This window comes from Arachis ipaensis, chromosome B10 (assembly GCF_000816755.2).
Source record: "Arachis ipaensis cultivar K30076 chromosome B10, Araip1.1, whole genome shotgun sequence".
Taxonomy (NCBI): Eukaryota; Viridiplantae; Streptophyta; class Magnoliopsida; order Fabales; family Fabaceae; genus Arachis; species Arachis ipaensis.
In genome coordinates this window covers 129,654,924-129,677,922 of record NC_029794.2, presented here as the reverse complement: position 1 = coordinate 129,677,922, position 22,999 = coordinate 129,654,924, and the positions used below count along the sequence as shown (strand labels likewise).

At 34.9% G+C, this 22,999-nt stretch overlaps 1 protein-coding gene across 3 annotated transcripts in view; it reads left to right on the top strand.

Moving 5' to 3' along the window:
• The window catches only part of LOC107623811 (cytochrome P450 85A-like), a 35,037-nt gene that overhangs the window by 5,989 nt on the left and 6,049 nt on the right, over window positions 1–22,999 (top strand). The window contains exon 1 of one of the 3 annotated variants that reach the window (XM_016326186.2): window positions 22,482–22,812. The exons of the other annotated variants lie outside the window; for them this stretch is intronic. Within the exon in view, the coding sequence (XP_016181672.1) occupies window positions 22,613–22,812 (200 nt within the window). The 5' untranslated portion in view covers window positions 22,482–22,612. Of the gene's footprint in view, window positions 1–22,481; window positions 22,813–22,999 lie in introns of those variants that run through there. 3 annotated transcript variants of the gene reach the window in all.

The window sequence follows — 22,999 nt, the reverse complement described above, 5'->3', positions numbered from 1 at the left end:
CTAAATCCAAAGCAAAACGTATTGAAGAAACACAAGTAAAAATATCTCTTCTACGATCAGTCACATTTTTAGAGCAAAAAGCTTTAGACTTTTCAAGATTCACTTTCATGCCAGATGCCTTGCAAAAAATGTTAAGAGAATGCATGACCATTTGGACCTGACTCTTTGTAGCTTGACAGAAGAGTAAGAGATCATCTGCAAACATCAAATGAGAAGATTTTGGGCCACCCCTAGTGACAGAAACTGGTTTCCACACACCCTCGACCACCTTATGAGATATATAGCAAGCAAGTCTTTCCATACAAAGCACAAATAAGTAAGGAGACATTGGATCGCCCTGTCTAAGCCCCCTTCTAGGAGCAAAACTATCCAATCTATTCCCATTCCACATAATAGAAAGAGATGATGCACGGACACAAGTCATAATCAAATTAACAGTGATGATAGGAAAACCAAAAGCAATGAGAGTACTCTCCAAAAACCTCCAATCCACCCTATCATAAGCTTTTTCAAGATCAATTTTAAAAGCAAGAGTACCTTTCTTGGATTTTGTGTGCTTCATGAAATTCAGAATTTCTTGGGCCACAATAATATTATCAGGAGCACCACGACCCGGAATAAAACCTCCTTGTAAAGGACTAACAATATCTGGAAGAAAAGGCCGAAGTCAGTTAGTCAATACTTTTATGATAATTTTATAAACAACATTACACAAGCTAATAGGCCTGAAATCCTTCAGAAAGGTAGGGTTATCAATTTTAGGAATAAGCACAATCAGAGTTTCCATGATGCTAGGATTTAAGAACTCTCCCAAAAAAGCGCTCCAGACAATATTCCAAATCTCAGTGCCTACTATCTCCCAATATTCTTTAAAAAAATAAGCTTGAAAGCCATCTGGACCAGGAGCCTTAAAAGGGCTCATACTGAATACTGCTGACTTGACTTCCACAAAAGAGACAGGGTCAATTAACCTAGCACAAGCCTCAGTGCTTAGAGTGGGCATCGGAACATCCCCTAAATAATCAACCTCAACCTCTTCCGTTGTACCAAAGAGATTCTTGTAAAAAGAGAGGGCTTCTTCCTGGAGAATATCTGGATCAGTAGACCAAGACCTATCGCTAACATATAATCCATGTACTCTATTATGGTTTCTACGCACCAAAGTCTGAAGATGAAAGAATTTAGTGTTTCTATCCCCATACTTGACCCACTGCTCTCTAGATTTCTGGTACCAAAAAAGTTCCTCTTGCAACAAAAGCCTATTGTAATCTTCCCTCAGTTCAGCTTCTTTAATTCTCAGAGATAACACATCGGTAACCTCCAAACGCCGTTGAATCTGATCAATCTGATATTCCAGCTTATTTTTTCGCACAAAAATATTTCCAAAAATCTTTGAGTTGAAGTCCAAAGAAGCCTGTTGAACCATCTTAAGCCTTTCGGTAACGCCTCCAAACACTTGATTCCAAGCCTTACTAATAACATGTTTATAAGAAGGATGTGTTGCCCACGCAGCTTGGAACCTAAAAGGACGTAAACCTTTCACTCTGGGGCTACCATGACAACGAACTAAAATATGACAATGATCAGAATGAAGCCTGCTAAGAATTTCAGAATAACCCTCAGGAAACATTGTCATCCACGCCTCATTAACTATAGCTCTATCCAACCTTTTAGCCAAGTCCCTGCCAGCCTGAACTGCTCTATACCAAGTATATCTCCTACCAGTCACTTTAAGATCAAAGAGCTCACAGTCATCTAGAGTAGTAGCTAATAGACTAGCTCTGTGAGAAGAAAAATAAGCACCTGTACTCTCATCTGGTGCCACAATCTCATTAAAATCACCAACGGCCATCCATGGTCTATTATGGCCTGAATTAATAGAACACAAATGATCCCAAAGCATACATCTTTTTTCGAATTGAGGACTCCCATATACTGCACTACAAAGCCAAACTAAGTTACCCACACTCACTTTCACTGTGATACATTGGTCAATTTGATCAATAACCACACAAGAAGCATTAGCAATAGAAGATAAAAACCAAATGCCACCCCTGTGTCCTACTGCTTCCTCAATACCAACACAATGAAAACCCAACTTATCCCAAAAATTCTTCAAATTATTAAACATGGTATGAGTCTCAAAGAGAAAGAGGAAAGATGGTTTATATATTCTCACCAAATTTTTGCAATGCACACGGGCCATCTTGTTAGACGCACCCCTCACATTCCAGGCTATGATATTGAAACTATCCATAAAAACAGCAAAAAGGGAGCTCCAATAACAAACCCGAGACTCAACATGATGTCCCTGTCTTCGACGATCCTGCCTTTAATGGACTCTCAAGTTGCAGCCCAATTTTTTCCGTCGAAACTTGCACCATACCCGCCGTCGATGCTCCATCCTTATCTACTAGTGAATTCTGCAAAGAGTTTGGGCGAGGACGCTTTCGCACAGTGCCATTTGTTGTCTCACCTTGCTGCTGATGATGAACATTGTGCCGGGTCCCCGAAGAAGCCACACTAACAGGTTTTCCAATATTGATGCCCCTGCTTAATTTTACTTTGGATCCAGTAGCATGTGTTGTACGTTGGTGATTAGGCCTTGTCCAAGTATTGGTAGCCTTGTTAGGTGTCTTCTTTACTTTTGGTTGGACCTGATGGGTGCTAAGAGAAGGCTTTTGACCCATTTTATACTTTCCTTTCCTAATCACTTGAGTCCAACCTTCCAAATCCTCATGTTGTGCATGGTCTACATGAACAGCATGCAAATCACTCTCCACCAAATCCGAGACAGTAATATTTACAGTCTCATCTCCAAGATTCTTGCCAAAATGAAAACTTGCCTTTTCTATATGTACTGGATTTTTTGAATTTGAGCTTTCTGGCTACTTTGCTACATCGCTGATCACCTTGGCATTAGTTCCTCCTCCTGCATTGCTGTCAGTCTTGCACACCTTCATATCATGACCAAACTTGAGACAGGAGCCACAAATAAGGTGAAGACTTTCATATTCAACCTCATATTCAACGCCTTCAACAAGAATCTTCTTAGTCACTGGCAATCCTAAATCTATCTGAACACAGGCTCGAGCATATCGTCCTCTTTCAGCTAATTTTGTTGCCAAATCAACCTTAATGGGAATGCCAACTGCAGCCGCAACACGGAGCATTGCATCTTCTTGGTAGCACCAAATTGGTAATCCGGAAATTCTAATCCACACTAAAGTTGCTCCAACACAGTTTTCACTTGATCTAAACTCTTGATCCCAAGGCTTCACAGCCACATAATTTCCCTCGATCATCCACGGACCTCCTAAGATAACCTTTTCTCGCTCCTCGGCTACATCAAACTTCACGAGAAAGTAGTCAAATCCCACGTTCAATAAATCAAAACCTCCCTTAATCCTCCATACCGTTCGGAGTTTATGAGACAATGCAGTGTAGCTATAATGTTTACCTAGCACCTTAATCACTATAGCATCCTTATAAGGTTCTGCCAAGCAATTCTTAGCTTCTTGGGTAAACGTGACACTCGGTGGCAAGAGATCTCCTTGCTTCCCAGAAACTACTGCAATGTTATCTCCCGATAAAGTTTCAACAAGTGAAAAAGCTTTAGCAATCTTGGAACCCACAACTTTGTCCCTAAAAGAAACCTTCAAAGGCTTAGAAACCCCTCCCGAAATATGATCCTCCTTTTCCCCTGATGCAATCGCTCCCCCGCTCTCCCCTTATCTCTTCCGCCGACATTATCGGCTGCCTTACCGTGTTTCACCCTCAAAGTCTCTTCCCCGCTCACTCCACCGCTCATCTTCGATTTTTAAAATTGTACAGAGTACGGAGTAAAATTTTGGAAATAAAAAATATGTAAAATGTAAAATTTTAATAAAATTTAAATTGTAAAATCATAAAATTTTAAGTATACATTTTATATATTTTTGAATTTGATATTAGTATTTGACTATTTTGTAGAGCAAGAGAGGTGGTGTTGGTGAATAGTGATATTGGAGTAAGAATAAATGTAAGGATATTTTTGTCCGTTAAAAATTAAAAGAACGATTTTAATATCAAATAAAACATTGAAAACGATTTCGAATTAAAAAAAATTAGGAACGAATTCGATTTTGACCAAAATTTTAAGAACAAAAACAGTAATTATCCTTAAATTTTACTATCTTTTGGGGTCAAATCACAACAAATATATATGAACACAAAAAAATCACAAAAATATATAAATGTTTTAAATGATGCTTGATTATTTTATATTGATATAATCGTAAGTAAACAAAAAAAAGTTATCCACTCAAGCAATTTTTAACAAGTTATTCCATGCTTTTTTTTTTGTATGGCTTTTTCTTCTTTATATGTGCATTACCGCTTTTTTTTTCTTCTCCTCATTTTTTTCCTTTCTCCTTTTTATTATCGTTGTCATTGTCATCGCCATCGTCACCACCTCCTTCTGCTTTTCTCGTTTTATTTTTCTCCTCTTTTTTTTTCTCTTCCTCTTTCTTTATTATTATCATCATCACTTTTATCGTCTTCTTCTTAATTAAATATCACAATTTAATTGTTACAAATGACACAGAAATTTTAGTGAATGATACCAACATTTTTAATGAATGACACAAGAAATCTTCAAAGGACCACAAGTCTAAAACCTTAACTCACTTAACTAACAAAATATATTAAATATGTTTTAGATTTAAAAGACACATTAAATTGTTGCAAATGACACATAAATGACTAAATGTCATATATATTAGTTCAATACCACACAATCAATTTAGTAATAACAAAAACACATCATTTAGTTAAAAATGGCACAATAAATCTTTAAAGAACCACAAATCCAAAATAATAAGAAAAGTACATAATTAATAAGAAAAGTACATAATTTAGTTGGAAATGACATGGTTAAAAAATTTGTGTGTCACGATTAAGAAATTATTGTGTTACAGATAAAAAATTTCTGTGTCAAAATTAAAGAACTTCCTGTGTTACGGTTAAAAAATTTTAGAGATATTTTTCTGATAAATTTTGTACAATTCAAAACTATTCCTCATTCTCCTCTTCTTTATCATCATCATCTTATTCTTTTTCTTTTTCATCTTCTCTTTCTTGTTTCAAATTTTCATAATTTTTTTATTTTATTTTACCCTCTTAACAAAAACTTGTGTCATGATTAAAAAGTTCCTATGTCAAAATTAAAATACTTTTTGTGTTATGATCAAAAAATTTTAGGGGTATTTTTCTGATAAATTATACACATTTTAAAACTTCCTCCTCTTTCTCTTCTTTTTTCTCTTCTTCTTCGTCATCATATTCTTTTTCTTTTTTCATCTTCTCCGTCTTATTTTATCTTTTCATAATTTTTTTTATTTTATCCTTTTAATAAGAATAAAAATAAAAAAAATTAAACAAAAAAATGCTATAATAATCCACCAAGAAGAGGAGGAGAAAAAAACAACAATAATAAAAGAACGACGATGAAAAAAAATATGCAAAAAAAAAGAAGAAATGCAAAAAAAAAATGAGAATTTTAGGTGCATAACTTTTATTGAGTATGAACCAATTTAATTGATAAAAAAGTTTGAGCATGTAAAAAAATCACAAATAAACACAAAAAAGATCGATAATCTAAACTAAGAACACTAAAAAAATGAAGTAAAAAAATATATATTATTGTATTTATAATTTATACTTTATAGAGTTTCAATATTTTGATTTAAAAATAATTAAAAATTCTTTAAAAAGTTTGACACAATACACATGTTACCATTAAAATTGTGCCAACAAAAAGGGGTATAATACCTTTCAATTATATGTACCAAGTTTGATTTTTTTTTAAATTTTTAATACAAGTTATCTAAATTTAATATTTCCACGAGTGCCTTTTGCAGAGGTGTTTGTGTTATAAGTTTTTTATTTTATATTTAGTAAATTAAAAAAATTATATGTTTGTATTTACAATTTTTAAAAGATAGGAGTATTTTTGAAAATACTTAAGGTGGAATTTTTTAAAGATGATTTGTGCTTATCAAAATTAAAAAGTCTAATACAACTTCATATATTAATTAATATCCAAATTTAATTCTTACATTAATGTCTATTATAGTATTTTTAAATTTTTGAAACTATTTTACCAAATGCTATGCTTATTGAAAGTCATTTTTAATTTAACTAGTGTAAAATTCACACTACGCACGGAATAAATATTGATCTATAGTAAAAAGTTTGTTGGTGCATGTTCATTGATACTAATAATTGTTACTTTTAACTTAAAAAGTCTTCGTGTATAAAAAATTATTATCCAATGTATAAGACTCTTTCAGCCTATATTCACTATAAGAAAAATATTGAATACCATCAGATTTATTATTGGATTTAGTGTCGGACATTAGTGATGTGTTTACCGGCGAATTCGGCAATAAATTGTCGGGTAAAGAAATTACCGTTGGATTTAGTTTTTCGACAGAAAATTAACCGGTAATAATTAAGGTAAAAAAAAAAGAAAAATTGGCGCGATCATTACTGTTGGATTTACTGGTAGATAAAATCTACCTGCCGGTAATCCGAATTAGTGGAATATATATTGCGTTTTGGTCATTCGCAAAACGTTACCGTCGGATTTATCCGCCAGTATATCCGACGGTAATCTTGTCCTAAATCCGAATCTGCCGCTGTTTGCGTTGTTCCCACCACTGCTGCCGCCGCCACTGTTGCCATCGTTGTTGACGTTGCTTCCTGTATTGCTAGAGTTGGCTTTTTCCTCCCTCTAGGTATGTTGTCCCCTTCTCCTTGTTCCTACTTTTTTTATTTATTTAAAAAATTCTAATGCAGTCCTGCTGTTTAGTCACTGCTGCTGCCACTTTGTCTTCTGTGCTGCCACCACGCTAGAAAAGTCCTATGCTCCGCACTGTCTCCAGGTAACTCACTAATTAGTTTTGGGTAGTTAAACTTTAAACCATAATTTATTTAATTTTAATCTGCTATGTATTAAAAAATTTGCAATTAGGATGCTTGTATTAGAGATTTAACTATTTTTCAGATTTAGTTCATATATTAGTTTAGATTTAGGATCTTTTAATTCTATTTTCGTTTAGGATTTTTTAAATTATGTTTTGATGATTCTATGTTTAAAATTTTGTTTATAATTTTGATTTTGAATTTTGTTTTGATGATTCTGTGTTTACTATTCTGAATTTTCTTAATTGCTTTTATTTTTGTGTATTGTTATGCAAGTGTAAAATCTCCAACTGCATTATTCTAATTTCTATTCTAGTGTTATTTGAGTTAAGTTTTTTAAGTTAATTTGTTGATTGTTTTTAATTGTCTAAGTTAATTTTTACTTGTTTATTTTTTAGTTAATTATTGACTTAATGTTTATTGTTGTTAATTTTCTAAGTTTATTATTATCTGAGTTAATTATTTTCTAAGTTAATTAGTTGATTGTTATTAATTGTCTGAGTTAATCTTAACTTGTTTATTTTTTTAGTTAATTATTGACTTATTATTTATTGTTGTTAATTTTCTAAGTTTATTATTATCTGAGTTAATTATTTTCTGAGTTAATTTGTTGATTGTTGTTAATTGTCTGAGTTAATTTTAACTTGTTTATTTTTTGAATTAATTATTGGCTGATTATTTATTGTTGTTAATTTCTAAGTTTATTATTATCTGAGTTAATTATTTTCTAAGTTAATTAATTGATTGTCGTTAATTGTCTGGATTAATCTTAACTTATGTATTTTCTGAGTTAGTTATTGACTTACTATTTTTTGTTGTCAATTTTTTAAGTTTATTAGTATCTGAGTTAATTAGTTTATTATTGTTAATTGTTTGAGTTAATCTTAACTTGTTTATTTTCTGAGTTAATTATTGACTTATTATTTATTGTTGTTAATTTTCTAAATTTATTATTATCTGAGTTAATTGTTTTCTAAGTTAATTAGGTAATTCTTATTAATTGTCTGAGATAATCTGAACTTGTTTATTTTTTGAGTTAATTATTGACTTATTATTTATTATTGTTAATTTTTTAAGTTTATTATTATATGAGTTAATTATTTTTTAAGTTAATTAGTATATTTTTGTTAATTGTCTGAATTAATCTTAATTTGTTTATTTTTCGAGTTAATTATTCACTTATTATTTATTGTTGTTAATTTTCTAAGGTTATTATTATTTGAGTTAATTATTTTTTGAGTTAATTATTTGAGTTACTCTGAATTTATTTATTTTTTGAGTTAATTATTGATTTATTGTTGTTAATTTTCTAAGTTTATTATCTGCCAGTAGTTATTAATTTAATTATTAATTAATAATATATTACTGTCAGATTTACCAAAAAAAAATTCGACGGTATAATTATGTACCTAAAGTATCTTTTAAGGTTTATGAGGAAATATTATATCCTTAGTCTAATTAATTTTCATTTCACAAATCTTGCATAATCTAATTCAAGTTTTCAATAGCTCGATGCATACAAGATGTTGATTCGCAGTAAGCTACCTAAGTGACCGGAGCTATGTGAAATAGTGATATTACATTGATGTGTTTGAGTGCGTGTCATATTATTAAAGTTTTTGAAATAATTAGATCGAATGGTTAGATCGTTGCTTGACGACAAGTGAGTATAAAACCTTGAGTGAGTTAGCTGAAAGTCAAAGTTAATGGTTGAGCATGAATAAAGATGAGAATTTGAAAGGAATGGAGGTTGATGAGCTTTTTCATATAAGATAAAATGTCGGGAATGATGTAGGATATTTGAGTGAACTTAAAACGGAGTGATAAGCAAGCTAGAAAGCACCTAGTGATTGATTAGTTAAGGGAACAAGAGCGTTAGCCTGTTGACACATTATTTTTGCAAACACCTATCTTAAAAATTTGCACCTTATTGTGTTTATTCAAGTTTTAGTAAAAGTATTAACATCATATAACCTCTTTATTTTGAGCCGATCTTATAACTTCTACTTTATCCTATACTCTTTTCTTATATCTAAATCTTATGGATTGTCCGATATTTGAAATTTATGTAATATCTTATGTATTACTTTAAATTTTCGAGAACGAAAATTTTTATAAGATGGGTAGGATGTAAAATCTAGAATTTTCGAAAAATTCTATTAAGAGTTAATTTCAATTTATTTATTCATTAAAGACTTCATTTTTTTGAAATTATTTTATTAAAAGTATTTAAATCAAGTTTTGATAATTAAATTAAAAATTTTACTTATTGTTATAATTATTGAATAATTTTTTATATTTAAATTATAAAACTTAGCCGTGGTAAAAGAATAAGAATTTTATATGATTTAGTTTAATAATTGAGATTTTAGAATTTAATACTTTAATTTTAATAAGCAAGGAAAATTAATTATATTATCTTCAATTTTATATTAAAATACTTGATTAAAAGCCAATTAACAAATTGATAGTTAAGTAATATTTTTAAAATAATTTTAAATTAAATTATATTTTAAATTTATACATTATACCCTAATTTTATTAAAGTTACCCTAATCTATTAACCCTAAATTCCCAAATTAAAACCCATTAACCCTAACTTTAAATTACAAACAAAACCCTAATCCTAACCTCCTTGTCCCCACCGCCATGCCTCCACAGCTGCCATTCACCCCTTCCCTTTTTCTCTTCACGCTGCGCAGCCCCGAACCCCTTCCTCACTCTCTCTGCGTTTCACCCACTCACACACAAAACAGATACACTCATATACACGGAGAAGAGATCCGAGAGAGGGAGGCGCGTCGCCAGTAGGTCCTGGGCGCCGTCGCGTTGTCGTCGAGCTGGAGGGAAGAGTTGTCGCCGCCACGCCTCACCGCCACGCCTCGCCGCCAGTCGCCGGGAAGCCTCTCGCATTGTTGTCGTCATGCTGGAGAGTTAGCAGTCGGGGAAGTTGCTGCTGTGAACTCACATTGCCTGCGCCTCCCTTGAGTCGACCCATCGCCACTGTGCCATCATCGCGCCGTGGATCTGCTCTGTCGCCGAACTGAGCTATGGAAGAAGGGTCAGAACGCGACGGGAAGGGAGTCATCTTCTGCCACTATCGTGCCATGAACGCCGTCGTGGTGGTCGCCGTCACTGCCGGAGTTTCTTCTGCTGCCGCTGCCACTGTTCTGGTCACCAGGAATGGCGCGGGTGTTGCCGAAACCACCACCGGACGTGTCGCTACTTGATTTAGTCATTCTTCCTTTGTTGCAGTAAGCGTTTTCGTTTTAAAAAGTCCTTTAGTCACTATTCTATTATCTTACGCTGAGGTTTTGCGGCGTTAATTGCTGTAAGATTGAATTTCAGTTAATATATGTTGCGACTAGAGTTGTTGTGGTTGCTGTGAAAGTAGTTTGAAGCTGTGATTGTGGCTACCACTGTTGTGGTCAAAGAAAAAGGGGTTTTGACACGCTATATAGATTTTGGGTTTCGACTATTTGAGGTAGGGGCACTTTCCTTAAACTCATTTTATTTCCGAAAATTGTTATAAATCGATATCATTACGAAATATATATTTTTGTAATTTCGTAAGTCTTATGGATTGGTTTGAGTTGTTTTGGACCATTGTAATTATTTGCATGGTTGAATTATTAATTTTTTGAGGATATTGAATAATTTGGGTTATTGATTGAATTTTGTTAAATTGGTGGTTGTCCTTGATTTTCTTGAGATTTGGAAATGTTTTGATATTGGAAATGAGTTTAATTTATTGAAAAGAATTTGAGACATTGGATTTGGATTATTGATTTATCGGGGATGATTTTTGAGAAATTGAAAATAATTTGAGATATTGAAATTGGTTTGATTTTGAAAATGATTTAAAAGAGTTTAAGAAATGTTTGGATGGGACCTGAAAAGGGTGGTAGAGTCCGAGGTTTAAAGGGGATGTTGCCGAAATTTTTATAAAAACTGAAAATTTTGTTTGGATGGTTATTTAAAAATACTTGGATTTAAGGGTTATAAGGCTTGATTTTGAGTTATTAAGAAAATGATTATGTTTTGAGTTTGAAATTATTGATGGATGCAATGGGAGGAATGATGATGATTGAATTTGAATGAAGGATGATGAGGATTGATTTTAAAGTATGATTTTTAAATAAATTAAATGATATTGACTTTAACTCCTCGAATTCTCCCATGGACATGCATATATATATATATATATATGAATTGAGCTTGGGATTTTTCCATAGAATATTAAATTATTGAGCTTGTAGTTTGACTCCATGGAATATTATTGAGTTTGGTGTTTGACTTCATGGAATATTATTGAGCTTGGAGTTTGACTCCATGGAATATTAAATTGTTGAACTTGGAGTTTGACTTCATGAAATATTATATTTGAGCTTGGAGTTTGATTCCATAGATATTATTTTTGAGCTTGGGGATGCGCGTACAGAGGGACTGTGCAATAGTTAGTTACCAGGACATGTCGGGTTGGCTGTATAATCGACAGATGAGCTCATTAGCCATAGGACAGACATGCATCATATGCATTTGTATGCTTTGCTTGAGTTTGAATTTTTTTTGTTTTGCCTAATTGTTAAATTGTTATTAACTGCTATTTAAGTTATTTACTGTAACTGCTATCTATACCTATAATTTTCTTATCTATTTTGCCTGTGTTTGTTCTGATGTGGTACTTTTGAGATTATTGGTGATGAGATAATGATTGTGTTCATTGATTATATGATGGTCTGAAGGCTGTGATTGGTTTTTAATTGAGTTATTAGTAAAGTATGAAAAATCAAGCTGGTTCAGCATAGACTTAATAAACCTATGTTTGGAATAGGTTGGTCATTCATACAATCTAGGAAGCTGATTAAGATTTTCTTACAAGGAAAGAAAGATTTTGAATTTTTTGAAAAATTAAACATTGTTTCTTTGAAAAAGTTTTGGATGATTAGTTGTTGATTTTTAAAATATTCATAGAACGAACGATAATCACTGCCTTGAAATCAAATCTTCTCTTTAAGCGTATCTTCTTATAACAATTCTTAAACCCTCTACTGAAAACCTTTTTGAGGAAAATATTTTCACTCCCTATAGAAATTCTTTTTCAGTGACAGGTTCAGGAAGTTTTGGCATGAAGGCGCGATTTGAACTACAGAACTTTACGTATATATATGTTTTTATTTTCTGTATATGATTTAGTCTTAGATTTTATTTTGCCCCTTGTCATTTGTCATTTTGAGAATTTAGAGGTGCAGAACTTGTATATTAAGAAGTTTTGGATAAGTCTATGTATTTATTATTACGTGAATATGATATGTGACTCTGTAATTTTAAAGTAAAGACTTTTCGCTTTCATAATTAAAAATTCGGTTCATATTTGTGAAGGCTCAATATTAAATAAATATAGTATCAAATTAAAGGATTAGAGGTAAGTAATGCCTGAATTTTTGGTACGATGATGTTAACTGTTAGTAAATAATTATCAATGAGATTTATTCTGTCAGATTTATTCTGACGATAATTCCAATAGTAAATATATTTTCAATCGATTTGTTTAGTAATTTTTACGGTAATTGCTCACGTGTAAATAATATTTGTTTAAAAAATAAGTCTATATAACTCAAAGCTTTATATGTAAAGATTCGTGTAATGAATGGTGTTACGATGGGTAACCGGAGATTAATAGGCTAGACTCGTTGGGTTGGCCCAATCGTCTGAGGGAGGAAGCCTCCGAGCAGGTTTGCGTTTGGGAGCCTCTGTCCGACTTGTACGTGAGAGAGAATGGGGGGTGGTACCTGCAAAGATACTCTGATGCTTAAGTCAGCAAGGGTCTAAGCAAGTTTAGAGAATATTGGAACTTAGAGATACTTGAGGGGTGTCAGTGTATTTATAGTGGTGAACCAATAACCACCGTTGGAGTAGTTCCACCTTTTAAGGAGGATAACCGTCCCTTTATCTTAGGGAAGTTGAGATATGACTCTTGGGAGTGGGTTGAGAGATTTTAGGGGCAGTTACTTATTTGAATAAGTGTTATCTGCTAGCTAACCCTCGTTCCCGACTTTCTTATGGTGGAGCCTGTGTCAAATCCGACCTCTTGTAAGGAGGTCGGTTGCGTGGGGAAGCCAATCTATGGATTGGACCTTTTTATCTTATTTGGTCCTGGGACTTAGTGTTGGGCCAGGGTATGAACAGTGCCCCTACTTGAGTCCAAGATTTTTTGTGAGTTGGGCTCGAGTATGTAACTCGGGATCGTAGCCGACTTGGTGAAGAACCGACGTAATTTTTTAGGAACCGACGTGATTCAAATTTCCTCAAAGATTTAGGACTGCCTCTGCCTTTGGTTTTTTGATGGATTTTCTTATCTCTTTTTGGTATTCCTCATACTCAATTTTCTTCTATTGAGTTTCCATAACTTAGGTTATTTTTGCGATGCATTTCATTTCTTCTCAGTTTTTACGACTTATAAGTCGAATACTTTCCGAGTTCTTTCATGATCTACTTTTATAACCTCTTTACACCGACTTGTACCTCGTCGTTTTATTCTGACGACCATCTAGGTCGGTTCATGGGATTTTCACGTTTTGTCGAGCTTAAGTCGGCGCGTTTCGTAGAAAAAGTGAGAATAATGTAAAAAGGAACTTATAAAGAGATATGAAAAAAAGATCTTTATTTACTTGCGAAGGTACTTTTTGCTACTAAGGGTTTTGACAATTTGTCCCCCCTTAGTCCACACTTTGATGCCTCGTTAAAAACCCCCTTCAGGAAAACCCTTTCTTTGAAAAAACCATGAAGTTGGGAAAAGAGTACATCATGGAGCGGAGTTCGCTTTTAACTATAGTACCTTTTCATATTACAAGCATGCCACGACCTAGGTAGCTCGGCGCCGTTTAAGTCGGTCACATTATAATAGCCTTTTCCCAAGACCTCACTAATTTTGTATGGTCTTTTTCAATTGGCAGCAAGCTTTCCATCCCCAGATTTATTGACTCCAATGTCATTTCTAATCAAAACCAAGTCGTCTGGGGTGAAACTTCTTCGAATGACTTTTTTATTATATCTGGTAGTCATCATTTATTTCAATGCTGCTTCTCTTATCTGGGCTTGTTCTCGAACTTCAGGGAGCAGTTCAAGTTCTTCTTTATGCCCTTGTATATTTCCAACCTCATCGTAGAAGCTCACCCTTGGACTTTGTTCGGAAGGGAGTTTCCCCTATGGCAGACTGAGGTGTAGTCCGATAAGCCCAAAGTACTTGTGGGAGTTCTTCAGCCCAAGCTCTCTTTGCATCTTGCAACCTTTTCTTCAATCCTGCCAGTATGACTTTGTTAGCTGCCTTGGCTTGCCCATTTGCTTGTGGACGTTCTACCAAGGTGAACTGATGCTTGATCTTCATGCTGGCTACTAGGTTTCTGAAGGTTGAGTCGGTGAACTGAGTGCCATTATCAGTGGTGATGGAGTGAGGTACTGCATTCCTTGTGATAATGTTTTTGTAGAGAAACTTCCGACTTCTCTGGGCGGTGATGGTGGTCAATGGTTCTGCTTCTATCCACTTCGTAACGTAGTCTACCCCACTATTAGGTATTTTATTTGTTCAGGCGCTTGGGGGAATGGTCCTAACAAATACAATCCCATTTTGCAAAAGGCCATGGAGAAGTTATACTAATGAGCTCCTCGGGGGGAGCAACGTAGAAGTTTGCATGCATTTGGCATGGCTGGCATTTCTTCACGAATTCTGTAGCATCCCTTTGCAAAGTCGGCCAATAGAACCCAGCTCGGATGACTTTTCTAGCCAAGGACCTCGCTCCAAGATGATTTCCGCAGATACCATTGTGAACATCTTCTAAGACTTCTGTCGTCTTTGAGGTCAGAATACACTTCAACAATGGTGTTGATATCCCCCTTTTGTAGAGGATATTTTTCACCAAAGTGTAGTTTTGTGCTTCCCTCCGGATTTTCTTGGCTTCTTTTTTCTCTTTGGGTAGGATGTCGAATTTTAAGTATTCGATTAAAGGATTCATCCATCCGAGGTCTAATCCGGAGACTTCAAGGACGTCTTGCTTGGCCTTTGTTTTTTCTATAGAGGGTTCTTGGAGAGTTTCTTGGATCAGGCTCTTATTATTCCCTCCTGGTTTGGTACTTTCTAGTTTGGAGAGGGCGTCTGCTCTGCTGTTTAGATCCCGAGTTATATGCTTGACCTCGGTTTCTGCAAAGCGACTAAGATACTCCAAGGTTTTATCCAAGTATCTCTTCATATTGGGGTCTTTAGCCTGATACTCTCCATTTATTTGGGAGGTCACCACCTGAGAGTCGCTGAATATCACTACTTTTGTTGCACCGACTTCTTCTGCCAGCTTTAATCCTGCAATCAAGGCTTCATATTCTGCTTGGTTGTTAGAAGCTGTGAATTCAAATTTGAGGGAAACTTTTATCTGCGTTCCCCCTTTGTTGACCAGTATTATGCCTGCACCGCTTCCTATTTTGTTTGAGGATCCATCTATGTATAACTCCCATGTAGTGGATTCTTCCTCTTGGTCTCCTGCATATTTTGCTACGAAGTCGGTGATGCATTGGATTTTTATTGCCGTCCGAGTTTCATACTTCAAGTCGAACTCGGATAGCTCTATCGCCCATTGAACCATCCTACCCGCAATATCCGTCTTCTGGAGGATTTGCTTCATGGGTTGGTTCGTTCGGACTCTTATTGTGTGAGCTTGAAAATAAGACCGTAACCTTTGAGAGGCTACTATTAAGGCGTACGCAAACTTCTCGAGTTTTTGACCTTAATTCAGGGCCTTGTAGAACTTTGCTGGTGAAGTATATAGGATGCTTCCCGACCTCGTCTTCCCATATTAGGGCTGATGCTACAGCTTTGTCTGCTACGAACAAATACAGGACGAGTTCTTCCCTCATTTTGGGTCGGGTCAGAATGGGAGGTTGGCTTAAAAACCTTTTGAACTCCTGGAATGCTTCTTCGCACTCAGGAGTCCATTCGAACTGGCATCCTTTTCTTAATAGAGAGAAGAGTGGTAGGGGTCTTAGTGCTGATCCCGCCAAGAACCTGAAAAGGGCGGCAAGTCGGCCATTCAGCTGCTGGACCTCTTTTAAGCAAGTCAGACTTTTCATTTCTAGGACTGATTTACACTTGTTGGGATTAGCTTCAATTCCTCTTTGTGTAATCATGAATCCTAGAAATTTTCCAGCCTCTACTGCGAAGTTGCATTTTGCGGGATTTAGCCTCATCCCATGCAACCTTATGGTGTCGAAGACTTGCAAGAGGTCTGCCAAGAGGTCGGTCTCATCCTTGATTTTTACTAGCATATCGTCAATATAGACTTCCATCAATCCCCCAAAGTGAGGTGCAAACACCTTATTCATCAACCTTTGATATGTGGCTCCAGCGTTTTTTAGCCCAAAGGGCATAACCACGTAACAATAGTTTGCCCTAGGCGTGATGAATGATGTTTTTTCTTGATCCGGTCTGTACATCGGGATTTGATTGTATCCCGAGTAAGCATCCATAAACGACAAGTATTGATACCCTGAGCTGGAATCTACTAGGGTATCAATGCTTGGAAGTGGATATAGGTCTTTAGGACACGCCTTGTTCAGGTCGGTGTAATCGACGCACATCCTCCACTTGCTGTTTTGTTTTTTGACTAGCACCACATTTGCCAGCCACGCTGGATATTCGACCTCTTTGATGAACCCGGCTTCTAGGAGTGCTTGCACTTGTTCTTCCACCACTTGAGCCCTTTCAGGTCCGAGCTTCCGCCTTCTTTGTTGAACAAGTTGTGATCCGGGATAAACTGATAGTTTGTGTGACATGAGTTCGGGATCTATCCCTAGCATGTCGGAGGCTTTCCAGGCGAAGAGGTCGGAATTTTCTTGTAGGAGTTTTATAAGTTTCTCCTTCAACTCTTCTTTCAGGTCGGCTCCTATATTGGTGGTTTTTCCTTCCTCTTTTCCAATCTGTACCTCCTCAGTTTTTCTCCCGGGTTGTGGTCGCAACTCTTCTTTGGCTCTGGCCCCTCCGAGCTCAATTGTGTGCACCTCCTTTCCTTTTCCGCTTAGGTTCAGGCTTTCATTGTAGCATTTCTTTGCGAATTTCTGGTCTCCCCTAATGGTTGCTATTCCCTCTGGTGTTGGAAATTTCATGCAAAGATGAGGGTGGATACCACTACTCCGAGCCGATTTAGGGTAGTTCTGCCGATTAAGGCATTATAGGCTGACCCCACATCGACGACTATGAAGTCGATGCTTAAAGTTTTGGATTTTCCCCTTTTCCAAAAGTGGTATGAAGGGGTATATATCCCAGTGGTTTTATTGGTGTATCCCCTAGTCCATATAAGGTGTTAGGGTAAGCTCTTAACTCCTTTTCATCCAACCCTAGCTTATCGAATGCTGGTTTGAAAAGGATGTCAGCTGAGCTCTCCTGATCTATCAAGGTTCTGTGAAGATGGGCATTGGCAAGAATTATAGTTATCACAACTGGATCATCATGTCCAGGAATGATTCCTTGCCCATCCTCTTTGGTGAACGAGATGGTTGGAAGGTCGTGAGCCTCGTCCCCGACCTGGTAGACTTCCTTCAAGTGCCTCTTGCGAGATGACTTTGTGAGGCCGCCTCCACCGAACCCTCACGAGATCATATGTATGTGTCTTTCCGGGATCTGTGGTGGTGGATCTCTTCGGTCCTCGCCGTCTCGCTTCCTTTTTCCATGATGGTCCGACCTTTTCATGAGATATCTATCAAGCCGACCTTCTCTGGCCAGCTTTTCTATCACATTTTTAAGGTTATAACAATCATTCATTGAGTGACCATACATCTTATGGTACTCACAGTAGTCGCCACGACTTCCCCCCTTTTTATTTTTGATGGGTCTAGGGGCGGTAGCCTTTCAGTATGGCAGATTTCCCTGTATACATCTACCAAGGAAACTCGTAGAGGAGTATAGGAGTGATATCTCCTAGGCCTTTCAGGGTCGATGTCCTCTTTTTTCTTGGGATCTCTTTCTTTCTCTTTTGAGGAGTGAGAATGCCCAGTCCACCAACTCGGCTCTCGTAGTCTAACGTTTTCCTCCATGTTGATGTACTTTTCGACTCTCTCATGTACATCACTTAAGGAGGTTGTGTGCCTTTTCGATATGGACTGAGAGAAGGGGCCTTCTCGAAGTCCATTTACTAGGCCCATAATTACTGCTTCCGTTGGCAGGTCTTGAATCTCCAAGCATGCTTTATTGAACCTTTCCATGTAGTCCCTTAAAGGTTCTCCGACCTCCTGTTTTACTCCCAGGAGGCTCGGTGCGTGCTTCACTTTGTCCTTCTGGATGGAGAACCACATCAGGAACTTTCGCGAGAGGTCATCGAAGCTAGTGACCGACCTTGGGGGAAGACTGTCGAACCACTTCATCGCTGCTCTGGTTAAGGTGGTCGGGAAAGCTTTGCAACGAGTAACATAAGAAGCGTCAGCCAGGTACATCCGACTTTTAAAGTTGCTTAGATGATGCTTCGGATCCATGGTTCGGTCATAAAGGTCCATATCAGGGCTTTTAAAGTTCCTTGAAATTTTTGCCCTCATTATGTCCTCGCTGAAGGGATCTTCTCCCCCCAAGGGAGAATCTTCTCGGTCGCTACGGGAGCTTCGACTTTTAAGAGCCGATTACAGCCTTAAAAGTTTTTCTTCTAGCTTTTTTCGCCGTTCTATCTCGTTCTTCAAGTTTCTCTCTGCCTCTCGCTGCCGCTCCAGTTCTTGTTCCAATTGTTCCAAGCGCCCTTGATGGTCGTGGAACAAACCCATGAAGTCAGCCGCATGGGGTTGTCCCTCTTTTCCTGACTCGCATCCGTCAGAGGAGTTTGCCTTTGGGTCTTTCAACCCAGAAGTGCCCTCTCTGTTCTGGTTGGTCACTCCTTGGTGGGTGGCCATGTCCGCGTCATTGTTCCCAACGTCCAAATTCTCTTGCTCAGAATCGGACGCTGTGTGGCCATCTTCAGGTGAATTGTCCGACATTACTAGTTGATCTCTCGGGTCCCCGACAACGGCGCCAATGTTACGATGGGTAACCGGAGATTAATAGGCTAGACTCGTTGGGTTAGTCCAATCGTCTGAGAGAGGAAGCCTCCGAGCAGGTTTGCGTTTGGGAGTCTCTATCCGACTTGTACGTGAGAGAGAATGGGTGGTGGTACCTGCAAAGACACTTCGATGCTTAAGTCAGCAAGGGTCTAAGCAAGTTTTGAGAAAATTGGAACTTAGAGATACCTGAGGGGTGTCAGTGTATTTATAGTGGTGAACCAATAACCACCGTTGGAGTAGTTCCACCTTTTAAGGAGGATAACCGTCCCTTTATCTTAGGGAAGTTGAGATATGACTCCTGGGAGTGGGTTGAGAGATTTTAGAGACAGTTACTTATTTGAATAAGTGTTATCTGCTAACTAACCCTCGTTTCCGACTCCCTTCTGGTGGAGCCTGTGTCGAATCCGACCTCTTGTGAGGAGATCGGTTGCGTGGGAGGCCAATCTATAGATTGGGCCTTTTTATCTTATTTGGTCCTGGGTTTTAGTGTTGGGTCAGGGTATGAACAAATGAAATTACAGTTTTTATGTTCTTTTTACTGTTAATGATTTTAAAAATTATGTTAAAATTAATTAGTAAAAAAATATTTTGATAGCATAAAATTGATGATGAAAATAAAAATGATAAGATGAAAAATTTTAATGAAATTAAGAAAAGAAAGAACTCAAGGGAACGAAAGACCAAAATCAAATCATAATTTTGCCTACTTGAAGGAAATTAGAATCTTATTTTTTATTTTTTATTGAATGATGGTAAAACTTTGTTCTCTACGTTTTTATGCAAAAACCTAGTACAAATTTAAATACCTATGTTGTTTTGATATTTGTCTGTTTTAAAAAATTAATTAAATAAATTTTAGCTTAATTTTTATGTTGATCGTTAAATCGATCGCTAATGATAAAATTAGGAATCAATTTTAGTGACTAACTATTTTCTCATTTTATTCTCTTGTTAGTTTTTGAATTGGTCATTAATTTTATTATTAGCAACTAATTTAGAGATCAAAATTTTAGCAACTAATTTAGTAACTAACATTTTTTTAACCTATTTTTTATGTTGGTTGCTGAATCGATCGCTAATGATAAAATTCGCGAACAATTTTATCGACCAATTATATGGGTCGCTAATAACGATTGATCTTTGTGACTGAATTGATTTTTATAACCAAAATAATGTTAGTCATTAAATTCAGTCGCTAATTTTTAATTTAACGATTAACTAAAATGACATCGGTGACAATTTCTAAATTAAAAATTGACATCGATTTAACGCCTAACTTTTTTTTATGTAATAAAAAACCGATTAATTGCTAAATTGGGCTGTTACTAACAATTAATTTTAGAGAAAATTCCACTCCCCTCCCCTGTGAGATACTAAAATGACACTCCCCTCCCCTCTATTTTATAAATGTACATTCTCCTCCCTTCTAACTTTTAAAAAACCTCCTCTTTAAACCATTTTAAATTTTTTGTGTTAACTAATGTTAACTTTATCCATTTTTTAAGAAAAAATAAATTATTTTTTGAAAAATATCCATTAAACAAAATTTTATTTTTTATCATTAAATTTTACTTACCAAAATACCTTTTAATAAATTATTCTTTTATTGATTAAATTATATTTTTACCAAAATATTTTCAAAAAAATTAATAATTTAATTTATTAAAGGATATTTTGGTAAGTAAAATTTAATGATAAAAATAAAATTTTTGTTAATGGGTATTTTTTAAAAATAATTTTTTCTTAAAAAATGGATAAAATTAACATTAGTTAACACAAAAAGTTTAAAATGGACTAAAGAGGAGGTTTTTTAAAAATTAGAAAGAAGGAAAATGTACATTTATAAAATAGAGGAGAGGAAGTGTCATTTTAGCATCTCGCAAGGGAGGGGAGTGGAATTTTCCCTTCATTAAAATCAGATACTATTTCAATAATTTTTTGCAGTAATTTTAAAGATTTTTTTCCTTTTTTGTAGATATTCTCTTCTACCATATTCATCTCAATAAATATAGAGGGAGACAAATTCGCGATTTTCACTCCAAGATCTCGCAATTCTCAGCCATGGTTCATGCATTTACCAGAGGAAAAGATGAAGATTAATTTTTGTTTTTTTGGTTGACTTGAAGATTAATTGTACGAGACTATAATGGGGTTGTAGGTTTTGGAATCTTCTTAGAGGATAAGATAATCATAGTCAAAAAGATTACGTTGCCAACTCATTTAACGGTCATCAATTAGCATTGTTCCTGCCAACTCTCGTTTTTTCCACCGGAAGAGAAAAATAGGAAGATACTGAAACCAAAACTAAATTCTGGATCTTTTAATTAAGGCTATGCTACGTTATTATTAAATTAAATTCTTCACAAAAAAAGTATTCCTCACAAATAAGACAGCAAATTTTTTACTAACTTATTCTCTAAGAACATAGATTAAAAATACTGTAAAAGATGATTTATTAAATTTGTTCTTAAAATATTTTATCAATTAAATTGGTCTTTTAAAGATTATAAATTAATTATTTTCATATTTTTTAATTAAATTAATAGTTTTTATCAACAATTAATGAAAAATAATGAAAAAATATCTAAAAAAAACGTTTTAAACGTTTTTATCTGAGTGGTTCCCTTCTTATAAATATATTTGTTCAGCATTTAATTAGACATAATAGGTGTCATATATGCTATCAATTAACGGTTTATATCATCAATTATTGACAAAAAACTATTAATCAAATGGTAGAAGGACAAAAATAATTAATTTATAATATTTAAAGACCTAATTTTTTTAATAAAATTATTAACCTCTAAATCTATAGTGAGGTTGTAGGTTTTAGAATCTTCTTAGAGTATAAGATAATAATAGTCAAAATGTTTACATTGCCAACTCATTGAACGATTATCAATTAGCATTGACTGGAAGAGAAAAATAGGTACCAACCCTCATTTTTCTCACTGGAAGAGAAAAATAGGAAGATACCGAAACTAAATTAAATTCTAGATCTTTTAATTAATGATGTGCTAGATTATTACAAAATTAAATTCTTCAGATACAAAAAAAAATAATAAATTCTTCACAAATGAGGCAGCAATCCTTTTTTTTAAACTAATTTATGTTTTAAGGACATAAATTAAAAACACCATAAAAATATTTTATAAAAATTATTTAAAAATATTTTTTTTTGCAATTTTTTATTAAAAATTATTGTAAAAGTAAGTTTTTTTTATATTTTTGATGAATTAAAAATTTTAAATTTTATATTTTATATTATTTAAAATATATGGTTAATTAAATCATTTATCTTAATTTATTTGTATACATTATTGTCTTCCCTTTTATTTTGTTTTTTGTTTTTTGTTTTTTGTTTTTGTTTTTTTTTTTGTTTTTATGGCCATGACCTACAATAGCTGGTGATGCTACCTTCTGTTTATATGGTTTTTTTCTTATATGAAAATGGTTGGTCAAGGGAACCTATATATATGTGTGTTTGTGTGCATTCTTTTTAAGCCAGGCTTGTACCTTTTATTTTTATTCTCTCTGTTTTGAGTCCTTTGCAAGAACTTTTAGAAAGAAAGAAAAGCACCAGATGGCTTTTACATTCATTGCAATTGTTGGTGGTGTTTTGTTCTTGTTCTGTTTTTTCTCTGCTCTCTTGAGATGGAATGAAGTGAGGTACGTGAAAAAGAATAAAGGTTTGCCACCAGGTACAATGGGGTGGCCACTTTTTGGAGAAACATCTGAGTTTCTTAAACAAGGTCCTAACTTCATGAAAAACCAAAGAGCAAGGTAACAATTAAAATTAAACTAAATTAATTCATGTTCACTTGCATAATGTGGTGAAAATAGGTGGTCTTATCAACATGTTTTGCACCTTTTTCTTTTGAGATCATGTGGGTTGTAGGATGTTTTAATTTATACGAATGTCCAAAAATTTTAATCAATGGAATAAAAATTGTTCGTATATACGCATACA